General features: G+C 34.2%; 1 protein-coding gene across 1 annotated transcript in view; it reads left to right on the forward strand.

The window, feature by feature from the left end:
• The window catches only part of NGR-A31 (neuropeptide receptor A31), a 136,018-nt gene that overhangs the window by 67,949 nt on the left and 42,549 nt on the right, over positions 1-25,520 (forward strand). Inside the window, exons 3-4 of the mRNA XM_073080849.1 lie at positions 13,935-14,079; positions 21,017-21,176. Coding sequence (XP_072936950.1) covers positions 13,935-14,079; positions 21,017-21,176 — 305 coding nt within the window. The remainder of the gene's footprint in view (positions 1-13,934; positions 14,080-21,016; positions 21,177-25,520) is intronic.

The raw sequence follows: 25,520 nt of genomic DNA on the forward strand, positions 1-25,520 counted from the left end.
TAACTTTTAAATTCGTGACGACACACTACATACTACCTATATACACTACGTATAACGTACATATATGTTTCTGGCTCGTACATTATAGAAAACAAAAAGTAAATGGAATAGAAAAGCTCTTATATTATAATCTATTTTTAATATATTATGCGCAATATTACTTTATTACTTTTATATTCACCGTCATGGAAATAAACTGTTATAACAAAGACTTCTCTTATTACTTATTCACTTCACTCGCACTTTTTAATAAAGTTTTTCTGATATAATTGTCAATGTCACGGGCTGTTTGAAATCCAGCTGTTTGGAAATAAAAAATTGCCAAGTACGTGTCGAAACAAGTACCTACTGTTTTGGGAAAAAGTTAAGATATTACAGAATAAAAAAAATGTGAACAAATGTCATTGTCTATTTTATTTTAGTAGACTAAAGTCTTTTAATAAAACTTTAAGTAGATGTAGAGTAGTAGTTTATAGTATAGAGTAGTATATAAGAGAATCTTGATATCGGGGTTCGAATTTTGAAACGAACAAAGAGTTTATTAAAAAGTAGAAAAAAAATTAAGTTCAGTAATTTTATTTTTGTAGTCTTCTCAAAACCCTTTATTGATTTTATTTTATTGATTAGACGAGCAGAATAATTGGCCCGGCATTTTGGAGCGTCCGCCATATTGGATTTAAAATGACGCCACTAATATAATTCTAATAATACATTATAGTCTAACAAACATACTGTAGTGTATGAGAAGTAATATGAAGGTTCTGTCGTCTCACGTGTACACGCCGCGAACAACGGTATGGTGTGAGCGGGGCACGGCCCCCCCCCTCATTCTGCTGGAAGCTGTGGTGTAAGATGGATGTGCGTGCGGTGTGTACAGCAGTGAGCCGATACTTTAACATAAGGTGAAACACAAACAGTACATATTTTGGCGACGAGTCTGTGAGTACTGTTTAGATAATATAATCCATAGGATTGTTCGATCAGTATTAAGTTGTTTAATACAAGTTTAAAAGTTCCATAATAAGTAAGACGTAATAATTGATCTTAATACGAAACAAAGGAAATTAGTGTAATTTATACATGTAATATAAAAAGAAGATCTAAAAATAACAATTCTTGTCGATTTTGCCTTGAAATTAAAGCATTAAATATTCATAATTCAATAAAACAAAAAAAAATAATAATAATCGGTACGAAGAAATTGCGTCGCATTTTAATTGCGTCGTAGTTATAACCACAAACAAAAGATTTCGTTCGATGCACAAATTTAAATTTAGAATTTTTTCGTCAATCGTAAATATTAATGAAAAAAAGGAATAATAATATTTCTGATTTATGGTGTATTGCAATTATAGTGTGTTGAAGTTTATTTCGTTAATATGAAAAATATTTTTATTATTTGCTTTAATTACTTTGTTGATGACAATGATATGGCCTAGTAGAAATCGATTCGATTGATTACTATACACATTGGTACTCGTAATTCCATGAATATTATTTTTACATAATGAAATAAATAGTTCTGAGATTATTATTATTTAATGAGCCACGCGACGAAGCGATCAGCGTATCGGTCTGGCGCGCGGGGGGTCCGGGTTCGATCCCCGGCCGGACAGATATCTGATAGATGAATTTAGATGTCTGGTCTGGATGTTTGTATGAGACCATGATACCCGCAATGCGGGGGGACTTGATGTGGGATGTGAGTGTAGAAAACGTTTGTTTAAAATTTATTAGGCGTTAATGCATATAATACGGAATCGTAAGGGAACTGATTAGGTCAGAGATTGGTGCATGGTCGAGGACGCTGAGCCTATAATCCTGAAATTTTGCGCATGGGTCCTCTGTATGGCGTGGGTGAACGCCTCGAAAGGGAATTTGCAAAAAAAAAAAAAAACCCTAAGGAGGTGAAGCGGTGGTTGAGGGTATGTGAAATTTATTGTTTGATTTTCTAAATTGAGATTGTGAGATATCTATTTTACCGTTAGTGGAGAATCAGCCTAACAGACTAAAATGGAAGTTACTAGGATATGCTGATAACCTAGATGTGATAGGTAGAACTCTGCCTGCAATAGAGGGTGCATAACGTGCGCTAGCAGAAACATCTGCGGAGGCCAACTTCAAGTCAAATTAACAAAAACAAAATTTGTAAGATCGTGGTAAGAACTGCATATACTACCGTTAAATATAACGATCGGCAATCATACCTTTGAATGGGTCAACGAATTCGTGTGTCTTAGCTCATTAGTAACGGATCGAAACGATGTATCTTCTGACATAATCAGGACAATTATGGCGGCCAATAAGTGCTATTCGGCATGCTAAGACACTTTCGCTCAAAAATACTTTCATGAAACGAAACCGATATTGATATACGGATCTGAATGTTGGATACTGAGCGAAAAGGACGAGGATTCATTACTTGTATTTTAACGAAAAATTCGAACACGTGTTTTCGGTGCAGTGCAAGAAAACGGTTTTGGCGAACTCGGTACAACCACGAGGTCAATCATGTGTATGACGAGTCTGACGTTATTAAGGTCATTAAGGTTGGACGCCTAATTGGGAACAGTTTGCAGTTTGCAACTGCCCTACGATGGGCAGAACATGTGGAAAGGATGTGTGAAACGAGAGTACCTAAAATGTCTACTAAATGGTAAACCAGATGAGCGAATAAATTGTGGAAGGCCAAAGATAAAGTGACTAGACGGACTTAACAGGACCTGATAACTATGGGCGTGAAGAAATAGAGAGAAAAAGCCAAGAATAGACCAGACTGGAGGAATATTGTGGAGGCCAAGGCCCACGCGTGGCTGTAGCGCCTTAGATGATGATGATGATGATGACGTTGGGGAAATACTAGTAGAGTAAAATGATGATGAAGGATGCTTGAATATTGAAGCAAGTCATGGAACGGATGATGCCCGTTTTGTGATTAGATGTATTTCGGATGTTTGAATATTGAAGCAAGTCATGGAACGGATGATGCCCGTTTCGTGATTAAATGTATTTGGAATTCTTGATGATTGAAGTAAATTAAAAAACGGATGATGCCCGTTTTGTGATTAGATGTATTTGGGATTATTGATAATTGAAGTAAGTTATTAAACGGATGATGCCCGTTTTGTGTTTAGATGTATTTGGGATTCGCGATGATGGAAATAAGTCATCAAATGATGATGTTGGCTTCATGACTGAGCGTTTATGGTGATTTTCCGGATAATAATGGCAAATTTCACACTAAAAAAATTGATTCATATATGTCATATATGCCATAAGAGATGCTGCAAAAGAACGTTGAATATTATTTTAGAAGCATCAGATGTTACTATACCAATACAGAAGTGACTAAAGCTTTTAGTGAGATATAGTTGATCATAATTGTAAGAAGTATTTTATATCATTCCTGATGGGAATGCAAGGAGGAACCGAGACTGCAGTGAGAAAGCCAGATATAAAAGCGCGAGCCAAGTTGATTTTGACGATTGACTCCTCATTATTTGTGCACATAAAAGAAATAAAGTCCACGAAGGAATTATGGATAACAATGCGAGCTATGTTGGATGATTCAGGATGTTTGCGGAGGATTCATTGGCTTCGTCATTTAATTTCTATAAGATTTCTATAAGAAATGTATGAGAGGATGACGGAACATGTGACTTCAATTGTGGAAACTTAATTTTTGTTAATGGCTGATTTACCAGAACGATTTATGCCTATGATCATGGCAATAGAAAATTCCGGAATTCATATTACTGTCGATTCTATCAAGACAATTTTTTTTGATATGGAATCAGTCGATGCAATGAAACGAAATGTTATTTAGCATTAGCATCTAGAATTTGGAAAAAATAGTAAAATATGGCAGCACCACCAAACACGGATGACAGAATTCGAATTAAATACGTCAAATTCAAATTTGAAAAACACGAAATCAATAAAATGCTATTGTTGTAAAGAAGACAGTCACTATTGTAATAAATTTTGAACGAGAATCTGCGAAAAAGACACAGAGTGACGCTTGTTACTTTTTCTCAGCGGAGAGTTCAGTAAAAGTGAATAAGTCGATTCAGGTACGAGTATACACATGACTGCGAATGAAAGTTGGTTGGAAAATTCATGTATTATCGTATCGTAAAAAATGTCGTTGCCAATAAGATAAAAGTTCCCGTGTTCTAGTGATGTGGAAGTAACAACAAAGTCACAATTATAACATAACTTTGAATAATGTGTTATGTGTTCCAAGCCTCACGACTAACTTATTTTCAATCAATCAATTAATTAAGAATGGGAACAGTGTCGTATTTGAACGCAACAAGTGCTTAATAAGAAATAAATTAGGTGACTTGGTTGCTGCAGACCTTATTTGATGGAGTATATAAAGTTAAATCAGAAATACTGGATTGTTTATTGACCAAAAATATAGCCGATGGAAACATGGCACCGGATGCTCGGTCATATAAATAGCAATGATACGAGGAAAATGAAAGGTGTGGTTTATTGGACGGATTGCAATATAATAATACATTTAACACAAGCAAGTCGAGCTGTGAAATGTCTTGTGAAGGCAAACAGTCCAGGTTGCCATTTTCTACAAGTACATGTGCAATAGAAACACTAGAAATTGTCCATTCAGACATTTGTGGACCCATGGAAAGCAAGTCCATGGGTGAGGCTCGATATTTTCTGTTGTTCGTTGACGATTATAGCAGAATTACATTCATTTACTTTCTGAAGGCAAAAAGTTAAGAGATAATTTTCAGAATAAAAAGATGGGTATTAAAAGAAGGTTTGGGCAGAAGCTGTCAATACAGCTGCTTGTTTAAAAAAACGAACAGTAAATTTAGATATTAAAAATATTCCATATGAAGCGTGGACCGGGAAGATATCGAACTTGCGTATATTTGGGAGTGCAGTGAGGGAACACATACCAAAGTAAAGAGCTAAATGGGATTTAAAATGAAAGAAACATTACTGTAATAATATCAAAGTCATAGAATGTATGATCCCGTTAGAAAATTTGTGACAAATAGTAGAGATGTCATCATACTAGAGAGGAAAAGAAAAGACAAGTCTGTTACTGTTTCTATAAGAGATGGAATGACGTATGCAGAAGTCCTAATAAGCAACAATGGTTGCAGGCAATGGCAGAGGATCTGAGGTAATTTTGGAGATGAATTAAATAAATAAATTTAAAGAAATATTAGAGATGAATTACTGATGATCGAAGACGTAGCTTGAGATAAAGACAGGACAGAAAGGAAAAGGATGGCAATACGCAGACCTAAGACGAAAAGCATAAAGTAGCGATCTAGTAGCAGGAGTAAAAGTTCATGTTAATGTTATAAATAAGAATTGATTATGGATGTAGAATTAGGAAATGAAGTAGGAGAATGATTAAGGTAAAATATATATGAACTTGAAAGGTAGAAGGAAAGTGGAAAGCTGTAAATGAAGACGAGATGAAAAGAAGGATAAGAGAAGGAGAGGACTAGAGGAACTAATAAAGAAAGTGAAAATAAAAATATGTAATGGTAGAAGATAGATGAGGAATAAATGATTAAAGAAATGTGAAGGTAAACTAAAACGAATGTTTGGTTATTTATATTAGTGAAGGAAGCTAGACGAAATTCTATAATATGAAACATTGACTAGATAAAGCTAGTAAAGTTATAAAAGGTGAAAATAATCATTAGTAATAGTAGATGTATTTGAAGGAAGCTTGACGATACTTAATATGTAACAATAATAAATTTGAAATTAAAATAAAGTGAAATTAAATAGGACTCTTGCTGTGGACCAAGCGATGCTTAGGTTATAACCACGAAAAGATTATAGAAAGCAATATTTTAGGAATTTATTAGCGACTCCAAATATATCATGACAAGGCTCTTTGACAACTCAATATTATAAGAAAATAACAAACACAGATGAAATATAAGACAATATAGATAATATAAAAAGGAGTCAAACAACTTCAATAACGCGTCGTTTACAACTCTATTATAAAAATTGAAATGTATTATTGGTCAATATATGAAGTTACTAATTTTGTTAATGCAGTGGTTAAAAAATTGAAGCTTATAATAACCGATGATATTATAACTCGGAAGATACGTTAGTTGATGTTGGTTGATGAGCTATTTTATTAAAATAAAGGAGGGATGTAGTGTATGAGAAGTAATATGAAGGTTCTGTCGTCTCACGTGTACACGCCGCGAACAACGGTATGGTGTGAGCGGGGCACGGCCCCCCCCCTCATTCTGCTGGAAGCTGTGGTGTAAGATGGATGTGCGTGCGGTGTGTACAGCAGTGAGCCGATACTTTAACATAAGGTGAAACACAAACAGTACACATACCTATGTCCAAAACTTCAGTTCCATTAATTCGTTTAAAATTCAGCTGAATGATTAGATCCTCACCGTGTTGCGAGTCGGTACGTACGGACTAACAAGGCAAGTTTAACAAAACCTTGAAACTTATGAAAGGGATACCAAATTATAACCGAGTTGTCAGTTGTCACCGTATAGCTTAGTAGTCTATTAAATTATTAATGTATTCGTAAGAACGGCGGTCACACAAACCTACATTTTCAACGTGACATTCGATTAATATTCGGGCGGTGTTTCAAAAGCAACAGATTAAATATAGTAACTACAAAAGCTGTGAATTGTCGGCGGCGAATAAAAGCTTTTAACAGTGGCGGAAACTCGATTTCTATTCGGAAAGCCAAAAGTGCCAACAAACCGAATACGCGGTAGGTAACTGTTCTTACGCGACTGCGTAGGATAAGGTTTTTAGGGCGTATGTATATGAGTTTTATTTGCCCTATTGGTACAACCTACAACCCAAACGACTTGGCGGTTTTTAACATATGAGTTGCCGTTATATTCGTCTAATTGAAGATTTTTTTTCTCCGGAAGTACCACCGTAAAACGTATTTCTCGCCCACAACAATAGTGTTAAGAGCTGTGTTTTCCTTTCACTGATATTTGGTTGAAAGATTCTTAGGGAACAGAAAAGATTGTGGTATGCGACGTGGTAAAAGGATAAATTTATACGATGCGTTCCAACTTAGTGCAGGAGTAGCAACACACCTGTAACCGACTTTTTGTAGGACTCTAATCGTATGTTTGCTTGCATATATATATGTCCATAAGGCAATGGCCTCCTTCAGGTAGACTGCATTCTCGTTTGCTACTTCTATAAAAATACAAAAAGTTTGAGAACGCTGAAATAGTCCTATTGAAAGCCGTTCTTTTTTTATAATATAGGTAGCAGACGAGCCTGCAGTCCACCTGATGCTAAGTGGCTACTGTCGCCCATGGACATCTGTAATCAACCCTAGATAGGATTAGATATTCCTATCTGAGGTCGGCCACAGATGCGCCGCTACCCCTGAGGACTAAGCTGGAACGCCTCGAAAAAGTCTGTCTCCCTTACCACACCCTTCAAAACGGAACACAGCAGCGCCTAACACTGCTGTTATTAGGTAGAAATATGTGTGGCGGTGGTTCCGCCGGAGTTGAACCACAAAGAGTTCTACCACTTTCATATAACGTTCATCATCTTATTATACATGAACCACCTTTCTCTTATTATACCTACCTAAGTAATAAATTTCTCGTAAACGTGATAAAAACCGTTCAGTAAACTTACTGCACAAGTTCTAAAAGCACCGCCATTATAATACTAGAGATATATTGTTATGGCTTTTTTCAATAGGTTTACCCATATCAGAACCACTCAAACGCCGCGCGTCGGCATAACACAAAATATGTATACACAACGTAATGTAATGCCTTTTTTTAACGAGGGGGAAACCTTTAAAAAGTACCCGGTGCCGTGGGAGCGACACACGGTTATGTGGGACTCTTACCGCACTAAAACCCTCCCGTCGGGCTCCACCCAGGTGAGCTTGCCGCTCGCCACACCTTCTGGTATGCACAACGGTATGCGACCACACGTACCGCCGTCCATCCCGGGGTCTCCCACTCTTGCCGTCCGCAACCCCGGAAGCCCCCTTTTAGTCGCCTCTTACGACAGGCAGAGGATACCGTAGCGCTATTCTGTAGCACTACCATGAGTTGGCATAGAAACGCCACTATAGAAATTGTAAATAGAAAACTATTGTCATTTTTCTAGTGAATAACATAACTACTATCGTTACGGTATTTCTTGACAACGTCTGTCAAATTAATGACTCATGGGACCGAATTTGTATGGCAATAGATCATAATGACATTCGCTAGCGATTTGATTTGGATAGGTTTTTTACGTATCGAGTTACGCCACTACGGATTTTAGTTCTACGAGTAACCACCAGAGGCGCTGTACAATTTTTCATACATTTATTTTACGCAGTCGCTAGCGAGTAATACTTTTGTAAACTCATGGTAGTGCTACTGGTCCCGGAACTACAGGGACTACGTAATGTAATGCCTGCCATACACACTACGGTGCCAGGTCAGGTATGCCTGCGCGGATAGACCTCTGCAGAATTTTTAACCTGTGCAGTGCCGGCGCAAGATCAAAAATTAATTCTTTCGTGTGAATTGAAACACTTCTACTATCACCTTCTTGATGAATAAATCATTGTAATTTTTATGGTCGTTATTGGGCTTTTAATACAAGGAATGCAAACAGATAAAGCGCTCGTGCATTCTGCAACGTTTTGTAATGCGATTTATTAACAGCACAATTGGTCTATGATTAAGTGAATATCAATTGTAAATTTAATTAACGTTTGTCCTTCGGAAGTCATGTAAACTAACCAGTTCCGGTGTGTTTAATCAAAAATAAACATCTTCGGAGACCTTTCGGCGGTTTAAGATACCTCATTCAGAATAACAACGATTACGTTACGAACGTCTAACTTCCTTTAGTTAGGGATGAAAATATATTTCTTTATCATACTGAAGCAGCAAATTAGCATGCAGTTGATCCGATAGTTAGTGGCTATTGCTGCCAATGACATCGACAACTAACCCCAGATAAGACTCGATTTCTACCTGTCATGGGTTGGGTTTTTTGTTTTTTTTTTTTTTTATTTTTTTATAATATAGTAGTAGCAGACGAGCATGCAGACCTCCTGATGGTAAGTGGCTACTGCCGCCCATGGACATCTGTAATCAACCCCAGATAGGATTAGATATACCTACCTGCGGTCGGCCACAGACGCGCTGCCCCTGAGGACTAAGCTGGAATACCTCGGAAAAGTATGTCTCCCTTACCACACCCTTAAAATAAGTACCCGTCTTCAGTAATTTACTACCCGTGTGTACTATGTTGGTACAACTCAGATTTATGTCTTCCTTGCACCCTTTAAAAGCCACAACAACTCTTAACACTGATGTTATTAGGTAGAAATAGGTATGTATGCTGGTACCTCCGGAATAAAACCACAGGTTACCTTCAATCGAATAGGCGAATCGATATCATACACTTTAATTTAATTAATCTGTATCGACAAAGATAAGATTAACAGAGCTTTTGTACAAAAATTGGAAAAGTGCGATTACGGTCCTCTTAATTATATCGATAAACATGAAAGCGCAAATAGAGAAAAGTAATTTGATGTTCTACTTTTGTGGTACGGATTTAATTCGGCTTAACTTTCATTTGACCTCGGCCCAAAATGATGTTATCTAGTGCTAATATATTTTCACATTCATTAATGTTACACATTAACTATATTGCCTGTGGTAATAATTATACTTGAATCTTTAAACGACTTCAAAAAGGAGGTGGTTATCCATTCGGCCGGTATCTTTTTTTTTATGTATGTACACGAATTACTCCGCCGTTAGTGGACCGATTCTATTAATTCTTTTTTTATTGTGTAGAGACGAGCTGGAAGTTGGTCCCATTTAAATATTGTTAGGATCCATCGATGAGTTCTGGAGAAAATAAGGAGAACTCCTCCAACCATGTAAATATAACAGCCATAACTTCGCCGTTTATGAACCTATTTTAACGCCTTTAATTTCGTGTATGGACAATTGCTACAAGTTGGTCCCAAATAAATATGATGAGGATCAGAGTGGGTTCTGGAGACAAAATATGTAACTCCTCAACCGATGGGTATAATTGAGTTTTGTTTGAAGATATTTGATGTAGGTTCTAATGAAATTGCAAAACCAATTCATCATTGACTATTTAAGGGTCTGATAATATGGCTCGGAGTCAAAATATGTAACTCCTCAACCGATAGGAATAATTGAGTTGTGTTTGAAGATATTTAGTGTAGGTTCTAATGAAATTACAAAGCCAGTTCATCATTGACTATTTAAGGGTCTGATAATGTGGCTCGGAGACAAAATATGTAACTCCTCAACCGATGGGAATAATTGAGTTGTGTTTGAAGATATTTGGTGTAGGTTCTAGCGAAATTGCAAAGCCAGTTTATCATTGACTATTTAGTTAGGTTAGGTTGGAACATATAAGACAATATAAAACTAAGCGAGCAGGGCGCGGCAGCGCCCCGCGAGCGAGCGGTTCCAATCAATGTAAATTCAGATCTTACCTCTACACGTTTATACAATTTTATATTGTATTAATATAAATGTTAGTATGTCATCACTAAAAAGGGTGAAAAAACTTTTTTAACGAAAAATACAACCGACTTCTATGTACCTACAAAGTAAAAAATAATTGAAATAAATGTTGGTTTAGTACATATTTCTGAAGTCGGCGCTAATATTAGACACGCTGTTTACATCGTTATCCAACTAAATATATTGAGCGACGACTTCAGAAATATGTACTAAACCAACATTTATTTCAATTATTTTTTTACTTTGTAGGTACATAGAAGTCGGTTGTATTTTTGTTAATTTTTTTTTTACATATTTAAGACACAAATAGATAATGTAGTGCTTAGAATTCAAGCTATCGGGACATAGATACATAGAGAAATACGAAAACCGTATTCTAGGAGATGTTTGTGCCTCATTTAAATACACATGAACAATTCACCAAGTAGCTCGACAAATAATGGCAAGTATACAAAAGCTGCGTCCGATCACAGCAACGTATCTCTTTGATTTTCGTTGAAAAACCAATATCGTGTGAAAAACAGACGAGCGTCCGCGTCGTGACGACTGACGACCGAGTCGGTTATTTACATATTCGGATACATACATACTTGCGCCTTATTCGCTTGTTTTCGGCCAGTAGCTAAGTCTAGCACTAGACAACTACAAATATGGCAACTACACTAGAGAAATTGTAGGATGGTATGCATCCTACAATTTCTCTTAATTGTATTCCCTACTTTGTAAAAGCAAAAGTTTTTATCACATTGTTCGGTCTCTGACCTGTTATTACGAAGGAGTTTTATAGTATTGTTGTCCTTTCGTGGATCATTCTCTTTTATGTATACGATTGGACTTAGCTTTCTCATAGAAAGGCCTAATTTGCCGTAGACACTGTAGTCACTGCTTATTGTACGTATAGTTGACCGTAGTGGATAAATTAATTAGCAGTAAGACGATACTGTCTATTTCTGAACTTAATCTTGTAGTAGGCGTAATCTCTACGACATCCCACGCGGATAATTGGAATTATTAACTATAAGATCGCAGTAACAAACGAGCATGTACTCCACCTAGTGGTATATGATCACTGCCACCCATGGGCATCTTTAACCAAGTCCATATAGAACTACCGATAAGTGCGTTGCCACCTACTGAGAATCAAGACCGTCGTCTTATATGTAAGTCATTTGTTTTCGAATATCCACCCCCTTCGACCAAAATGCAACAATTGTTTCATGCTACACTTTTGTCGTGCGTAAACAGTAAACTCACAAAACAATATCTTAAGAATCGTTTTATGAAATTATCTTGAATTATTTACGCCTTTGTGAAACCATAATATTAGTAGGTAATACGAAAGAAAAAAAGAGTTCGTGTAACATCAATGCGCGCTTAATTTAAAAAACCTTCTTTAACATAATCAATTATTTTACGATAAACAGAAAAATATATAAACCGTGTTATATTTTGGTCGATAAATAAATATGTTACTTTTAATAATATAAAATTATAAAATCATAAAAAATCGCATCATAATTATGTCATTACACATTAGAGTGATGTGATAAGAGTAAGTGAAACCGTGTGGAAAACATATAAAATGTGTATAAGGAAGTTTAACTTCAAATAACAGTTCCGTATTACTTTCTTTGTTATTTGTGTTTGCTCGCGGCCGCTCATAAATATCTAAAGAGAAGACTACCAATGTTGATATAAATTGATTGATTTAAGTAAAATTTCCTTCTCTAAAATTAATCGCGTTGGCTGTTTACAAGCCCCTGGAATTGATTCTAATTGTGTCGCAAATTTTATGTAAAACATCTAATCTTGTCGAGTTTCAAGGTTGAAAACATTAAAGCTACTTATTTAGTTATTTTACTTTGCAAATGGGTATTTTATTATCAATTTAGAATTAATTATATACGAGTACACGTAAGTTAGTTTGAAATCAATTTACTTTATAAGTCTAGATGCAAAAGGGTGCCATTTTGAGTTCATAAGTTTATTTGCATAGTACGAAAACTTTTAAATCCGATTTCACAATTTCTATCAGTTAGGCTGTTTCCAAAAACTTATCTCGTAAACGTCTAAGTATAAACTTTGTAATAATAATTAGCAAAATATTTTCTGTTACTAAATATTTAAACTTGATTGTTGATGTTAGTGTAATTACAATATTCCTGGTGCTTATAAAACAAAATTGATAAAGTAATGGACTATCAGTTACCTCAAAAAGAAATAAAATCTTTCAGACTTTTTAATATTTTTATTCTATTATACCTACAGCCCACGCGGGTAAAAGCCTTAAATTACATCAGTTGTTATATTTTAATGTTGAAAATATACCTAATCTTATATATAAAATTCTCGTATCACAATGTTAGTTACCGTAATCCTCCGAAACGGCTTTACCGATTTTAACCAAATTTTATATGCAAATTCAGTAGGTCTGAGATTGGCCTACTATCTACATATTTTTTATACCGCTAAGTAATAAGGGTTGTTCACTCTTAATATTTTTTCACGGGTTAGGTACTGTTATTGTATAAAGCTCCTCTACTGAACCTTACGTCGCCATTAATTAAAGCAGCAACGAAGGCTTGTTCCATTAGGTTCCATTAGGTACTCCGTTTCTGCGACTTTTATCGAATCAAAAAGAGGGCGAAAAAAGTTTTAACAATGACAAGTAACAAAGATGAGAGAACTTCCTGAAAGTACATTTGTTTCCCTTTCTGAGAAATGTAATTTTGCTACGGTTATCTGTCATGACGTAGGTTAAAGGTTCAGGGACTCCGGTCGCTTGGAATTTTAGGTACTTTCACGCTCTTACTTACAGCGATAAACTCATTAACAGCGTACTTTGACATCAGTTAGGTATACATGTTCATGTCGTGTATTAACGAACTTTTGCGTATATCGTATGTATAAAATAATTAAAAATGAATTACCTTTTTCGCACGAAAATAAAACAGATTTTTTTGTCTGTTTACAAGTCGGCATGTACAATTTTACAAAGGCCTGAGGACCTTAATATGAATATCGCGCATTAAAAATATGGTACCTAGTTACCTACTCTGGATAATATGTACTACACCCAAAACTGAAATCTACATCTAACGGTTTAAGCACATTTCATATGACTGGTCTTATCCCCCAATTGAGAGATGGATTAAGCATACTTCATACTGCTACTACTTATACAGATAATAATCAAGTTATTATAGAATACTTGTAGTAGTTATACCAAGTTATAATAAGTTATATATAATAGATAAACTTTGGATATCAAAATAGATGTCACGGATGGTTGAAAAGTAGTTGTGGCATTATGCTAATAATTGAATCATCTATGGTTGAAAATCTTTTACAAAATAAAGTATTATGTTTTATTTGCAGGTAATCTACTGGTTATCCTCGTGGTGACGCTGTCAAGACGGCTGCGTTCGATAACCAACTTCTTCCTGGCGAATTTAGCTGTGGCGGACTTATGTGTCGGAGTGTTTTGCGTTTTGCAAAATTTGTCAATATATCTCATACCTAGGTAAGTTGAATGTTTCATTATCAACTCATTAATGTCCCACTGATCCCCAGTGAGAAAGTTTAGATCATAGTCCACTATTTTTAAGAAATCTCAAAGGACCAACTTTCTTCGCGAAACATCTGTACCTGTTTAAGCAGTGATAAATAATTTTGATACGGACATAACTTTATGCCGAGGTGAAGGAGGAGGTGGTGGAGGTGGAGGCATGGAATTTGAACCTCGGACCTCACAATTGTGTGAGCGAGGAGCAAACTACAATGATATCTCTGCTTCTTAGTTGTTTAATTGTAATTATCGCATTCTCTAAGTTAATGGCCCATCCTTAAGAAGTTTACAAAAGGTTTTTAAAATCGAGAGTATTCTATCAACCCGTGCTTGAAGTGTGTTGTGGATTTAAAGCCATTTTTCATTGTAAGAGAAAAGATCCATCTTACAAATGTACAACAGTAATAAAGCTATAACTAAGATTATTTCATATATTAATTATATCATCCTACATCCTACAAATATTGTAAAGGTGAAAGTTTGTTACGATGGATAGATGTCCAATGTCCGTACCTTTTTGGAGCAATACTACTAATATACTTTATACATCAAAATAACACATAGCCTAAAATTTATTAAGATATCTTGTGATTTTTCTATAATATGACGATAAACATAAGTTAAAAACTTTCGAGCCCGTAGAGTGCTGTTTCGACGTACGCTGCTTTATTTCTCAGAGTTACACGAAAGTCCACGTCAGTACCTATGTCGTTAATGTCGAAGCCATTATGGCCAAAATAGTTGCCTATTTTTATAATTAAAATAAAATAAGTATAATTTTTAAAATGCATATGTTACATTTCATTTTCATGCTTATTACGAATTTTACTAAAAAGCTACCTTTATGACTTTTAGCATTTAAATTAGATAACCTTTGTTGATAAGTGGAGAGCTATTAAAATGCCGGTAAAATGCTGCCTTCAAATTAGCTTGATGTAAACACCAGTGTTAAATCCTGAATAAAGCTTTAGCTTTATTCAGGATTTAACACTGGTTCGCTTAACAACATACTATGTAATTTTCAAATGTCGCTATCTATGTGTAGACATACACATATGACAAATATTTTACATACATAATATTTTGGTTATTATATGGGTTACATTTTTCAGTACACGCGACGATCTAAAATATAATAATTTCATATTTTATAGTATTCGAATAATTCTTAACAAAATAAATACACGAAAGAATTTCATTAAAAAGTTTTAAAATTGCCACAAATTTATAAATACATATAAATTATACCACAAGTGATATTTTCACAGTATCTACTATAAAAATTAACAAATGAAATATTAATAATTTACATTAAAATATTTATAAAAAAAAAAAAAGTGTGTGTGTGTCAGCTACGACGCACGATTGGAGTTTACTCCTTACGAATGATAATTATGATATATATCGAATAGAAAAAAGGGTAGGTAAATGAACGCATCTGCTAAAATGATAAGAGAAACAAACATATATCTGTAATTATTCGGATTATTTATATTACTTCAATAATGCGTATTACATAAAGTATGTTACAAAATAATATAAAATAGCGCCATCTAGTGGCAAGTTTTATAAATTGTAAGTTTGCAAGTTTATCAATCTATGTATTTTGGTTCCAAATATTATAATGGTAACTTAATATAATTGTTTATATTAAAGTAAATTTAAATATAATATAATTATTTATATTTAAAACAATGTTAAACGTTTTATAACTTAAAACTTAATAATTATAATTTCTTTGCCATCTATAAAATATCCTTGTTGCAATTTACGGATGAAATTTATATGAGACTCAATAAACATGTTATTATATGTAATTTGGATTGTTTCTGAATGTTTTATAATTCTAGAATTCATTTAAAACGTATTGCTAATTTTATATAACTTATTTTGAACAAAATTCATTAGCAATAATTCTGTAATAAATATTAAATAATACTGTTTTGATTTTGCCCGTTTATCGTTGATAGATGGTGCTGATCAATAATGCATCCATTTATATAAGTTAAATTAATATATCAGTAACTTACAAAAGCCTCTTTATGTTAAAAACTTATTTTGCTAATATTATATCTTATTCAATTGCTTACTGATTTTATATGTTACTCTTCTTTAAAAACGTTCATAAAAGATTGTTAATCATATTATGGCGCCAATGTTCATATTTTTCACAGTGTTTATAAATGATCAAACCTATAACTTAATTTATGCAAAAATGTAAACAAATTAGTTAATGACGTTTTAATGTTTTATATATTGCTAATTATTTTTATTGTAATAATTACTTTCATATGGGATTTGAACTTACTGTATTTTAAATTAATAAAAGCACTCTTGATTCATATTTTGGTTACCGTTACGCCTCAACTTTTCGTGTTACACTTGATTTTACTCCTCATAAAATTTCCGTACCGGGCCTTATAACTCAAATCGTTTCTTAAGGAGTAAACTCCAAAAATGTTATGTTTAACTTACATATTATGCCCTATGTAGGTAGGTATAGGGATGTGTAAAACTTTAATTATCTTGTATTATTATATAATTTACTTCGGTACGGTAAAGTAAGAACAGAAGGGAAAAATTGTTGATACATATGACGTATACGTACGTTGCTAAAAGCGTTTCCATTTAATTATTGTGTGTCACATATGTCACAATGGCTCATACATTACTGCACTCGTATCGAGGACCGGCTCGTATAACAACCAATACTACACTTTCGTACAAACAACACTATCTCTATGTAACTTATCTCTCTCATCGACAAATAAACCTCTAAAGAGGTTTATTTGTCGATGAGAGAGATAAGAGGTAAAGTGGAGAGTTACTTTGGATCAGGGGTTCCCAACCTTTTCTTGGTCAGGGACCACTTTTATATAATTATTGTTAGCAGGGACCACTACGTAGGTATAATAAAATTGTAATAATCAAACTGAAGCTTTAATTTTAAACTTTAATTAAAAGCTCAATGGTACATATATTTGCAAAGGTATAATAATATTATAGGATTAACTTATCTTATTTTGCATTGATCAAATTTCTGAGCTTACATCTTCACTAGCTGGCTAGTCTAGGACTAATATTACTAAAAGCTGAGTGCAAATCATCACTTACTTTCGAACGGCTCACTGCCCGCTAAATTTAAAATAATTCGTGTACCATATTTTGGCTTTTATGGATCACTGGTGGTCCATGGTTCATTGGTTGGAAACCCCTGCTTTAGATCTACTACAAGAGAGTTACTCTAGACTAGAGGAAATATCATGTATGAGAGTACCTGATAATTTCATGTTTATCGGATACACAGAGTATTAAAATTGTAGTAGTAAAATCCATCCATGTATAATATTTATTCAACGTTTTAATTATTTATTTCTTTTTTATTTTTACTATTTCGAAGCTTAATATTTTATAATTGTCAGTCAAATTCATCATAAAACTAATAGAATACATTGCTATCCTAAAATAATATTTAATTGAAAATCTTCTCAATTCTATATCATTTCGAATATAGTTAAGCTATAAATAACATATAAGCTTAACAATGCCATAATTAATTATGCGAATACAAGGTAGGCATCCACGAGTATCGCTATACAGATTTAATGGTAAACATAATAACGTGACTTGGCTATAAACAATACAAACCAATTAGATCATCTCAATTGGTTTGTGGCCCGTGCCAGACATAGCACAAACATTTGAACACATGTTTGAACACAATATGTGTAAGCAGTGAGCACCGTTATGTGAGTATTTGTTCAAAGCCTGCTTCAAATATTTGCACTTTGCCATTTGGTGTCAGTTTTTCGAGCGCACATCAAAGCGTTCGAACTTCAAATATGTGCGCAGCCTGCTACACATGCGCAAGGTCCAGTTGTTAGGAGACCATGAAATGAGTGACAGGTTAAAAAAATTAAACAAATAAGTGTTCAGATGTGTGAGCAAAGTCTTTGTTCAAATATTGAAGTTCAAATTTGAAGGTGGTAGAAACCTTTGTGGTTCGACTAGCAACGCCACACCTATTTCTGCCTCATAACAGCAGTGTTAAGCGCTGTTGTTTTCTGGTTTGAAGGGTGTAGTAAGGGAGACATATTTTTCCGAGGCGTTCCAGCAGGAGTATCGTGGCGCATCTGTGGCTGACCTCAGGTAGGAATATCTAATACTATCTGGGGTTGATTACAGATGTCCATGGGCGGCAGTAGCCACTTACCATCAGGTAGACTGCATGCTCGTCTGCTACTCCTATATATTAAAAAAAATGTTTATGTCTGGCACGGGTCTAAGATTGGATATTCCAAGTAATCGGCATAAATTTAAAAACGTCTCCAATTTCGAAACCCTTTCTGTTTTTTAAATGGGAAAAATATGCGTTACATGCTTATTGAATATGATCAAAATAAATTAGGATAAGAATAAAATATTAAGAATCAAAAAAGATACGTTTAGATTTAAGAATCTTTTTCTTAAAACAGTACATAAAACACTGATAATATACAATATTGAAATCAGAATACTTTAATGATATGAAATTGTTTACCGAACATATTGTAATAAGTTGTTATTTATGTACTACTTACTGTATGTATAAATACAAAGGAATCTCGTTTATTTATTTTCCTTCCAGTTATACATTATGGTAATAGAGAAGCCTTTCAATTTCGCTGTTTATTTTTAATATAGCGTTATTATAATAAGGGTCGTTATTTGTTATGAATAAAGTTTATATTCGGACTACCTAGCTTAATTTTATTTATTATGAGTATCAACCATAAGCAGTTGTTAAGGTTAAGCTATGTTTTTCATATTTTTCATGGCACCGTGCCCGAAGAATAAGAAAATATTTATTTGTTTCCATTCACTGCTTTTAACATTTTTATAAGGTAAAAAAGTATTTCAAACATGTTCTTAAACTTTATTTTTATCGAGACATCGCGACTCCCTGCGACACCTTGTTAGCTACCTCCGGGGGGGTTGCAACAAACTTTGAAAAACACTCAGTTAAAGCTTGGGTACAATTTTGGAATTTTACAATAAGCTTCTTTCAAAGTTGTGCTTGATTAAGGTGTTGATTGAAATAATATTCCCATTTGTAATATTGATTTGAAAGTGTAACATGTGCTTGGAGCATGTTATGTTAGGTTAATCACTTTAATGTAGGTACTCAGTGCATTATCACAATGCAACTTGCAATGTTGCACGTGTGACGAAATACTAATTTTAAACCAAATAAAACGTGGTGGTTCCTCATTTATATAGACGTTTTCCTAAAGGTATTAAAATCAAAACATGACTGATGACCTATTTCAACTGATCATTAAATAACAATACGAGTAGATGTAAAGTAGGGTGGTAGAGCCCTTTGTGGTCCAACTTCGGAGGGACCACCGCCACACCTATTTATGCCTATTAACAGAAGTGTTAAGCGCTGCTGTGTTATGGTTTGAAGGATATGGTAAGGGAGAGATAATTTTTCGAGGCGTTCCACCTTACTCCTCAGGGCTAGCGACGCCCTCAGTCCCAACTGACCTTATTTGGGTTTGACTACAAATGTTCATGGGCGGCAGTAGTCACTTACTATCAGGTGGACTGCATGCCCGTCTACTACTCCTTTATTATAAAAAAGGTAAAAGGAGTAATTTATTTTAGGGCTGTAGACAGACATATAATTTTATCTGACTCATATTATTGCCCATAGATTTGAAACGGATCCCTCTATTATTTACTAACTACACTACTATGTATGTAAGTTTCTCCCACGTAATTGCGTAACAAATTCTAACTAGTTGGTCCTAACAATGTCTTATTTATTTTTTATAAACCCATTTCCGTACCACTCGTGGGTAAATGTTTCGCACATAATAGAAAACGTTTAGTCGCCTCGGGGTTTTAAGCATATCTTGTACACAATTTGGGTCGACTCGATATTTTAGGCAAATCTTATTCACTATATTTTTTCCACACTGTTCCTTTAAGTACCTAATAGTTCGCATTAAATTAATAGAAATAACCATAATGGGTATAAAGGAAAGATAGTGTGACGCGTGATGCCACAGTTAATATTATATGTCTAACCCAGGGTGGTGACACAATGGTCAAAAACAGTGGTGAACTAATGAGTTAACAACTGTTTCTGCTTATCAAGTTATTGAAATTTACAAAATATAAAAGAAAACAAATGGCATGAAAATATAATATTATCTACACCATTAACTTCACTTCCGAAATTAGGAATTACTTTTGAATAATGTATAAAAGATATTTCTAAAAATTTATGTACATACTCTATGTAATCCCACAAAAAGCTCTGACAGTCTGAAATAAACTTAGCAAGTCCTGTAGTCCTATTTTTGTAAGAAAAAGCGACAAAATATAAGTAGAAAAGTTACTTTTTATTCGACTAAGAAGGTTAGTGTATTTCAAGCGTATGTATTATGTACCTATGTACGTAAATAATATGTCTCATTAGGCAAGCCCCTATAGTGCAAAAAGCTTAACATTTACGACATGACATGTGAGGTGTTATTGGGGTCGTTCTAATTGTGGTAGTGACATAGACTATACTTTTAAGCAGTCCTGGGTAAAATTACTTTAAATTTACATTTTAACTACCCATTGTAATTTGCTTTCATTTCAATTGAATTGAGTTCGTATACAAGTTTAAAAAAATATATTGTCTCTATAACGATTAGACCCTGTCCGGGATGACATCAAAACGATAGCTAATGCATAACATGAATAAATACTCTTGTCCTGAAAATATGGAGTTTTATATATAAACAGCGTTATTTATCTTGCACTGGGCAGGATCTTGGATTATATAGGGTTGTGGGTTTATTTTCATATTAATTCTCTAGTAACTTAATCACTAAGCACATTTTTTTTCTTTCAGTTGGGTGTTTGGTGACTTCTTGTGCAAAATGTACCAGTTCGTCCACTCGCTAAGTTACACAGCATCTATATTCATCCTGGTTGTGATATGCACCGAGAGATACTTCGCAATTATTCACCCGATTACGTGCAAACAGATCCTCACTTCGACGAGACTTAGGGTAAGTCAACCTAGTTTTATTTCTTAGTAAAATATCTGATGTTATCTTATAGAAGTAATGGTTAACCTGTTTATGCTGTTTTTACCGTAAAGCGGGCATCGGGTTATTATTTGCTACATTACATAAGGTAGCGTCTAGGATATAATAAAAACTCAAAATATACATTTAGACAGTAATAATCATAAGCATACATATAGACTTAAATTTTTTCGTTAATTAAGACTAGCGAAAGAATTCTAAATAAATGTATGTTACCAACTAACAACATGAAATCAAAAAACGGTGATTGTTACTGCAGCTATTTATTGTATACAACTAAATATAAAGATACATTTTATCCTAATCAGGAGGATATTTTTTTTAGAGCTTACAAACCCAAACGACATGACGGATTTTAAAACACGAGATGTCGTTGGATTTGTCGATTTTTTTATTAAACCTTTATAATATTTTTATAGCTTCCGAGAATATTAGTATACTAAAAAGTACGTAATATATAAATACCCCTAAAATAAAGTTTGATAACAATCTCACCGCGCTGCGAGACTAGAAGCCGCGTCACAAACTTTGTAAGCTTACACTAACGGTAAACTTAAAAGCTGCTGCGAAAAAAAAAAAAAAATATATATACGGTCGAATTGAGTAACCTCCTCCTTTTTCGAAGTCGGTTAAAAAACAAGAAAGCGTCGTCGTGTAAGTGTGAAGTAATAAGTTTAATAAAAATCAAATATGAGGAAAAGTATCGTTACTTTAATTTTAGATAATTTCGTGGTTCAACAGTCTGAATAATTTTTGATTTTCTTTATTATTATTGATAAAACTAACTTACCTGTATGTGAAGTTCTATCATAATTATGCAAGCTGCTCAATTCGAAGCGGTAGATGGCCGTAGAACTACATATGTTAATATTAATCGCGAGAATTGAGCAGCGAAGCATAATGGCATGTTAATAATTCTACTCAGTTAAAATGCTGTCCTACCCTAACTAAGCCCCATTAGTCGTATAATCTCGTTCAATAGAGTTATTGATTATTACATTAGTTTTCTAGTAAGTCGACTTATAATCGATAGTATTGTTCATCGTTTACATCGGGTTTTTAAACCTTTAAGGCGCATTTATCTTAGACGATTTGAGTAGGACTGCAGCCGCATGACAGCAGGACTGATGTCCTATTGCACTGGAACGGTTGCTTTTTTATACAAAATGAGTCGCAGAGCAAAGGTCGTCACAATTCCACAGGACGACAGCGTTGCGATTGCTACGTGCGACGTCGTCTCGTCTCGTCGTCTCAATTAAAAACTGATTAACAGTTTCATCTCGCTCGTTATTAGCTCAGTTTATATTATATGGACTTTGTCGGGCGATAAATGACCCAGTGATTAAGCTTGTCGGGCGAAAAGTCGAATAGTGCTCCAGTCTAAGAAGTTGCTCTAATTTTACAAGCTTTTACTAATGTCTATAAGGACAAATGTCTATAAATATATTTCAATTTCTAATCGAAAATTAATTTTCAGTCTTTATTACATAAAACGTTGGATAGTTTGATAGTTATTAATAATGGACGTTAGATGTTTTTATTTCCATTTAATATCGTGAATATGTAACGTAAATTAAACAAAGCCTTTTCAATTAAATACTCTTTTCCATATAATATAATTGTTAGGTACTTCACCAGCGCGTAAAGGTTACAGACTCTTTTGTATTATTGTTTTTTATTGTTTCCAGCTTTATTTCCAATTAACTTGAAGTTTAGTGATTTCAAAGGTTTCCTTAGGTAATCATTAAGAACAATACAATGACAGATCATAAAATATACAAAGTAACAAGATTTCATTTCTAACTATGATAAGTACTTTCATTACGAAAACGAAAAAAATATCCAGTACCTCCACAAGTTTTTTTTGTTTTTAATAATATTGGAGTAGCAAACGAGCATGCAGTCTACCTGATGGTAAGTGGCTACTGCCGCCCATGGACATCTGTAATCAACCCCAGATAGGATTAGATATTCTAACCTGAGGTCGGCCACAGATGCGCCGCTACTCCTGAGGACTAAGCTGGAACGCCCCGGAAAAGTATGTCTCCCTTACCACACTCTACAAACCAGAACACAGCAGCGCTTAACACAACTGTAATGAGGCAGAAATAGGTGTGGTGGTGGTGCCGCCGGAGTCGAACAAAGGGTTCTACCACCTTCGAAGTTATAATATTTAACACATATACTTTAATTATTGTCAATATGATACGTTTGTATTTTGTATATAATTAATTGTATATAAGAGACCAAGTACATTGTATTCCCCTGAAATAGATATGATATACAACTTTTAAGTATATTTCTCGATATCTCTATAAATTGCTACAAATTTCGGAGGGAGATTTTAAGTGTGTGTTTCCTTTTAATAAGCAATTCCGAAGTTTTAACCATTTGCCTCAAAGAAGCTGTAAATATAGGATGACATGAACAGTCTGATAACAAGATTTCTAACTTCGCTTCGCAGAACCACGTCAAGTGTCTAAAGTTAGGTACAAAGTTATTTAATTTTTGTAACGAGAATTCACAGATTTGTTGTTTTTAATAGGAGTAGTAGATGAGCACGCAGCCCACCTGTTGGTAAGTGAATACAATCGCCCATGGACATCTGCAATCAACCCCATACAACATCAGATTCCCACCTGAGGTCGACCACAGGTGCGCCACTACCTGTCAGGACTAAATTGGAACGCATCGGAAAAGTCTGTCTCCCTTACCACACCCTTCAAAACGGAACACAGCAGCGCCTAACACTGCTGTTATTGGTTAAATAATTATAGTTCAAAAAACTAAAAAACACGCTTTTATGATAAAATCAACTAAAAAGTAGAAAATAATTTTCAATCTAAGAATCAATTAAGGAACAGTAAATAGTATAATTGTGGAAAAAGTGTGGGGTGCTTTTCGAACCTGATAAATGGAGCACCCCACACTTTTTCCACAATTATAGTATTTACTGTTCCTTAATTGATTCTTAGATTGAAAATTATTTTCTACTTTTTAGTTGATTTTATCATAAAAGCGTGTTTTTTAGTTTTTTGAACTATAATTATTTATTAATTTTTAGTATTTCTCGTTATAGCGACCACCATTATTCATCGTTTGTAAAAAAATCAAGTGTCTATCTATTACGATTTAAGAGATAAAGCCCAACGACAGACGAACAGACCGCAGAGGGTTTCGTTTTAACCTTTGAGTACGGAATCCTAAAAATCATTCTACAAGAGCGCATTATAGATATGTTTCAGAACATTTGAGTTATAGGGAAATAACATTATTATTTTCTAAACTAAAAATCACGATATAAAAGTTACGCCTATTGAAACTAAATAGCAATTAAATTTATTTGCAATCTAAAGTTGCGATGGACTTTGCTGAAGGTGTTTGAAAAATCTCGCCTCGAAAATCTTTAATCCAGAGGATGTTGATAAGGACAATGGTACAAAACTATTAAATGTTTAAAATATTGAATTGTCATCGGTCCTTAATAAGTATGCCAAATTTCGAGTTAATCCGACGTTTTGAAGGGGGTTTAAATCATGTTCAAAGATTCCGTTACATACTAACATACCAACATACCAACATACATACGTCTGAAGCTAATAAAAGCGTGTTAAAATAGGTGTGGCGGTGGTGCCGCCGGAGTCGAACCACAAAGGGTTCTACCACCTAATAATAAAGTAATATTATCCTAATAATATTACCATTACAATATTGTCTGAAATCCTTGTAGTTTTGAAGCTAAATCACTTCCTTATTTAGAACCAGGCACATCTAAATTCTCGCCGGACGGTTCTCATTGTAAGTAATTGCACCCAGTACTCTTTGTTTCCCATTCTACGTGCCCAACTACTGAAATAGCTTCTGCCATTGTTGAACACTATTTCTTGTAATTTTTAAAAGGTATTTATACTCACTCGTAATAAATAAGTATAGATTGTAAGACTAAGTATATTAAAACATAATTTTATCCGACTGTCCAATAAAAAGGTTTATTATTATTTGTAAGTAGCGAAAGCATAAAGGATGAATTTGAGCCTGCCACGTGGAGTCAGAGTCGGAGTCGGAGTCGGAGTCGGACTCTGAGAATATTTGCATAGCTCTATGCATGCCTTTGCATGTCTCCAGAGTAATCTATGATATCTTGTAACCCGTCTACTATATTCAGACAGACATTGTTAAATGTCGTCTGTTATTATATAAAAATATGATAGATTCATTATTAATAACGGATATGGCGCCCGATCCGCAATCAAACATTCTCAGAGGAGAATTAATTAGATCACAATGTGAAATGCTAATCGTGTA

This window comes from Epargyreus clarus, unplaced genomic scaffold (genome assembly GCF_041222505.1).
Source record: "Epargyreus clarus isolate Ecla_fem2 unplaced genomic scaffold, WU_Ecla_fem_2.2 ptg000015l, whole genome shotgun sequence".
Taxonomy (NCBI): domain Eukaryota; kingdom Metazoa; phylum Arthropoda; class Insecta; order Lepidoptera; family Hesperiidae; genus Epargyreus; species Epargyreus clarus.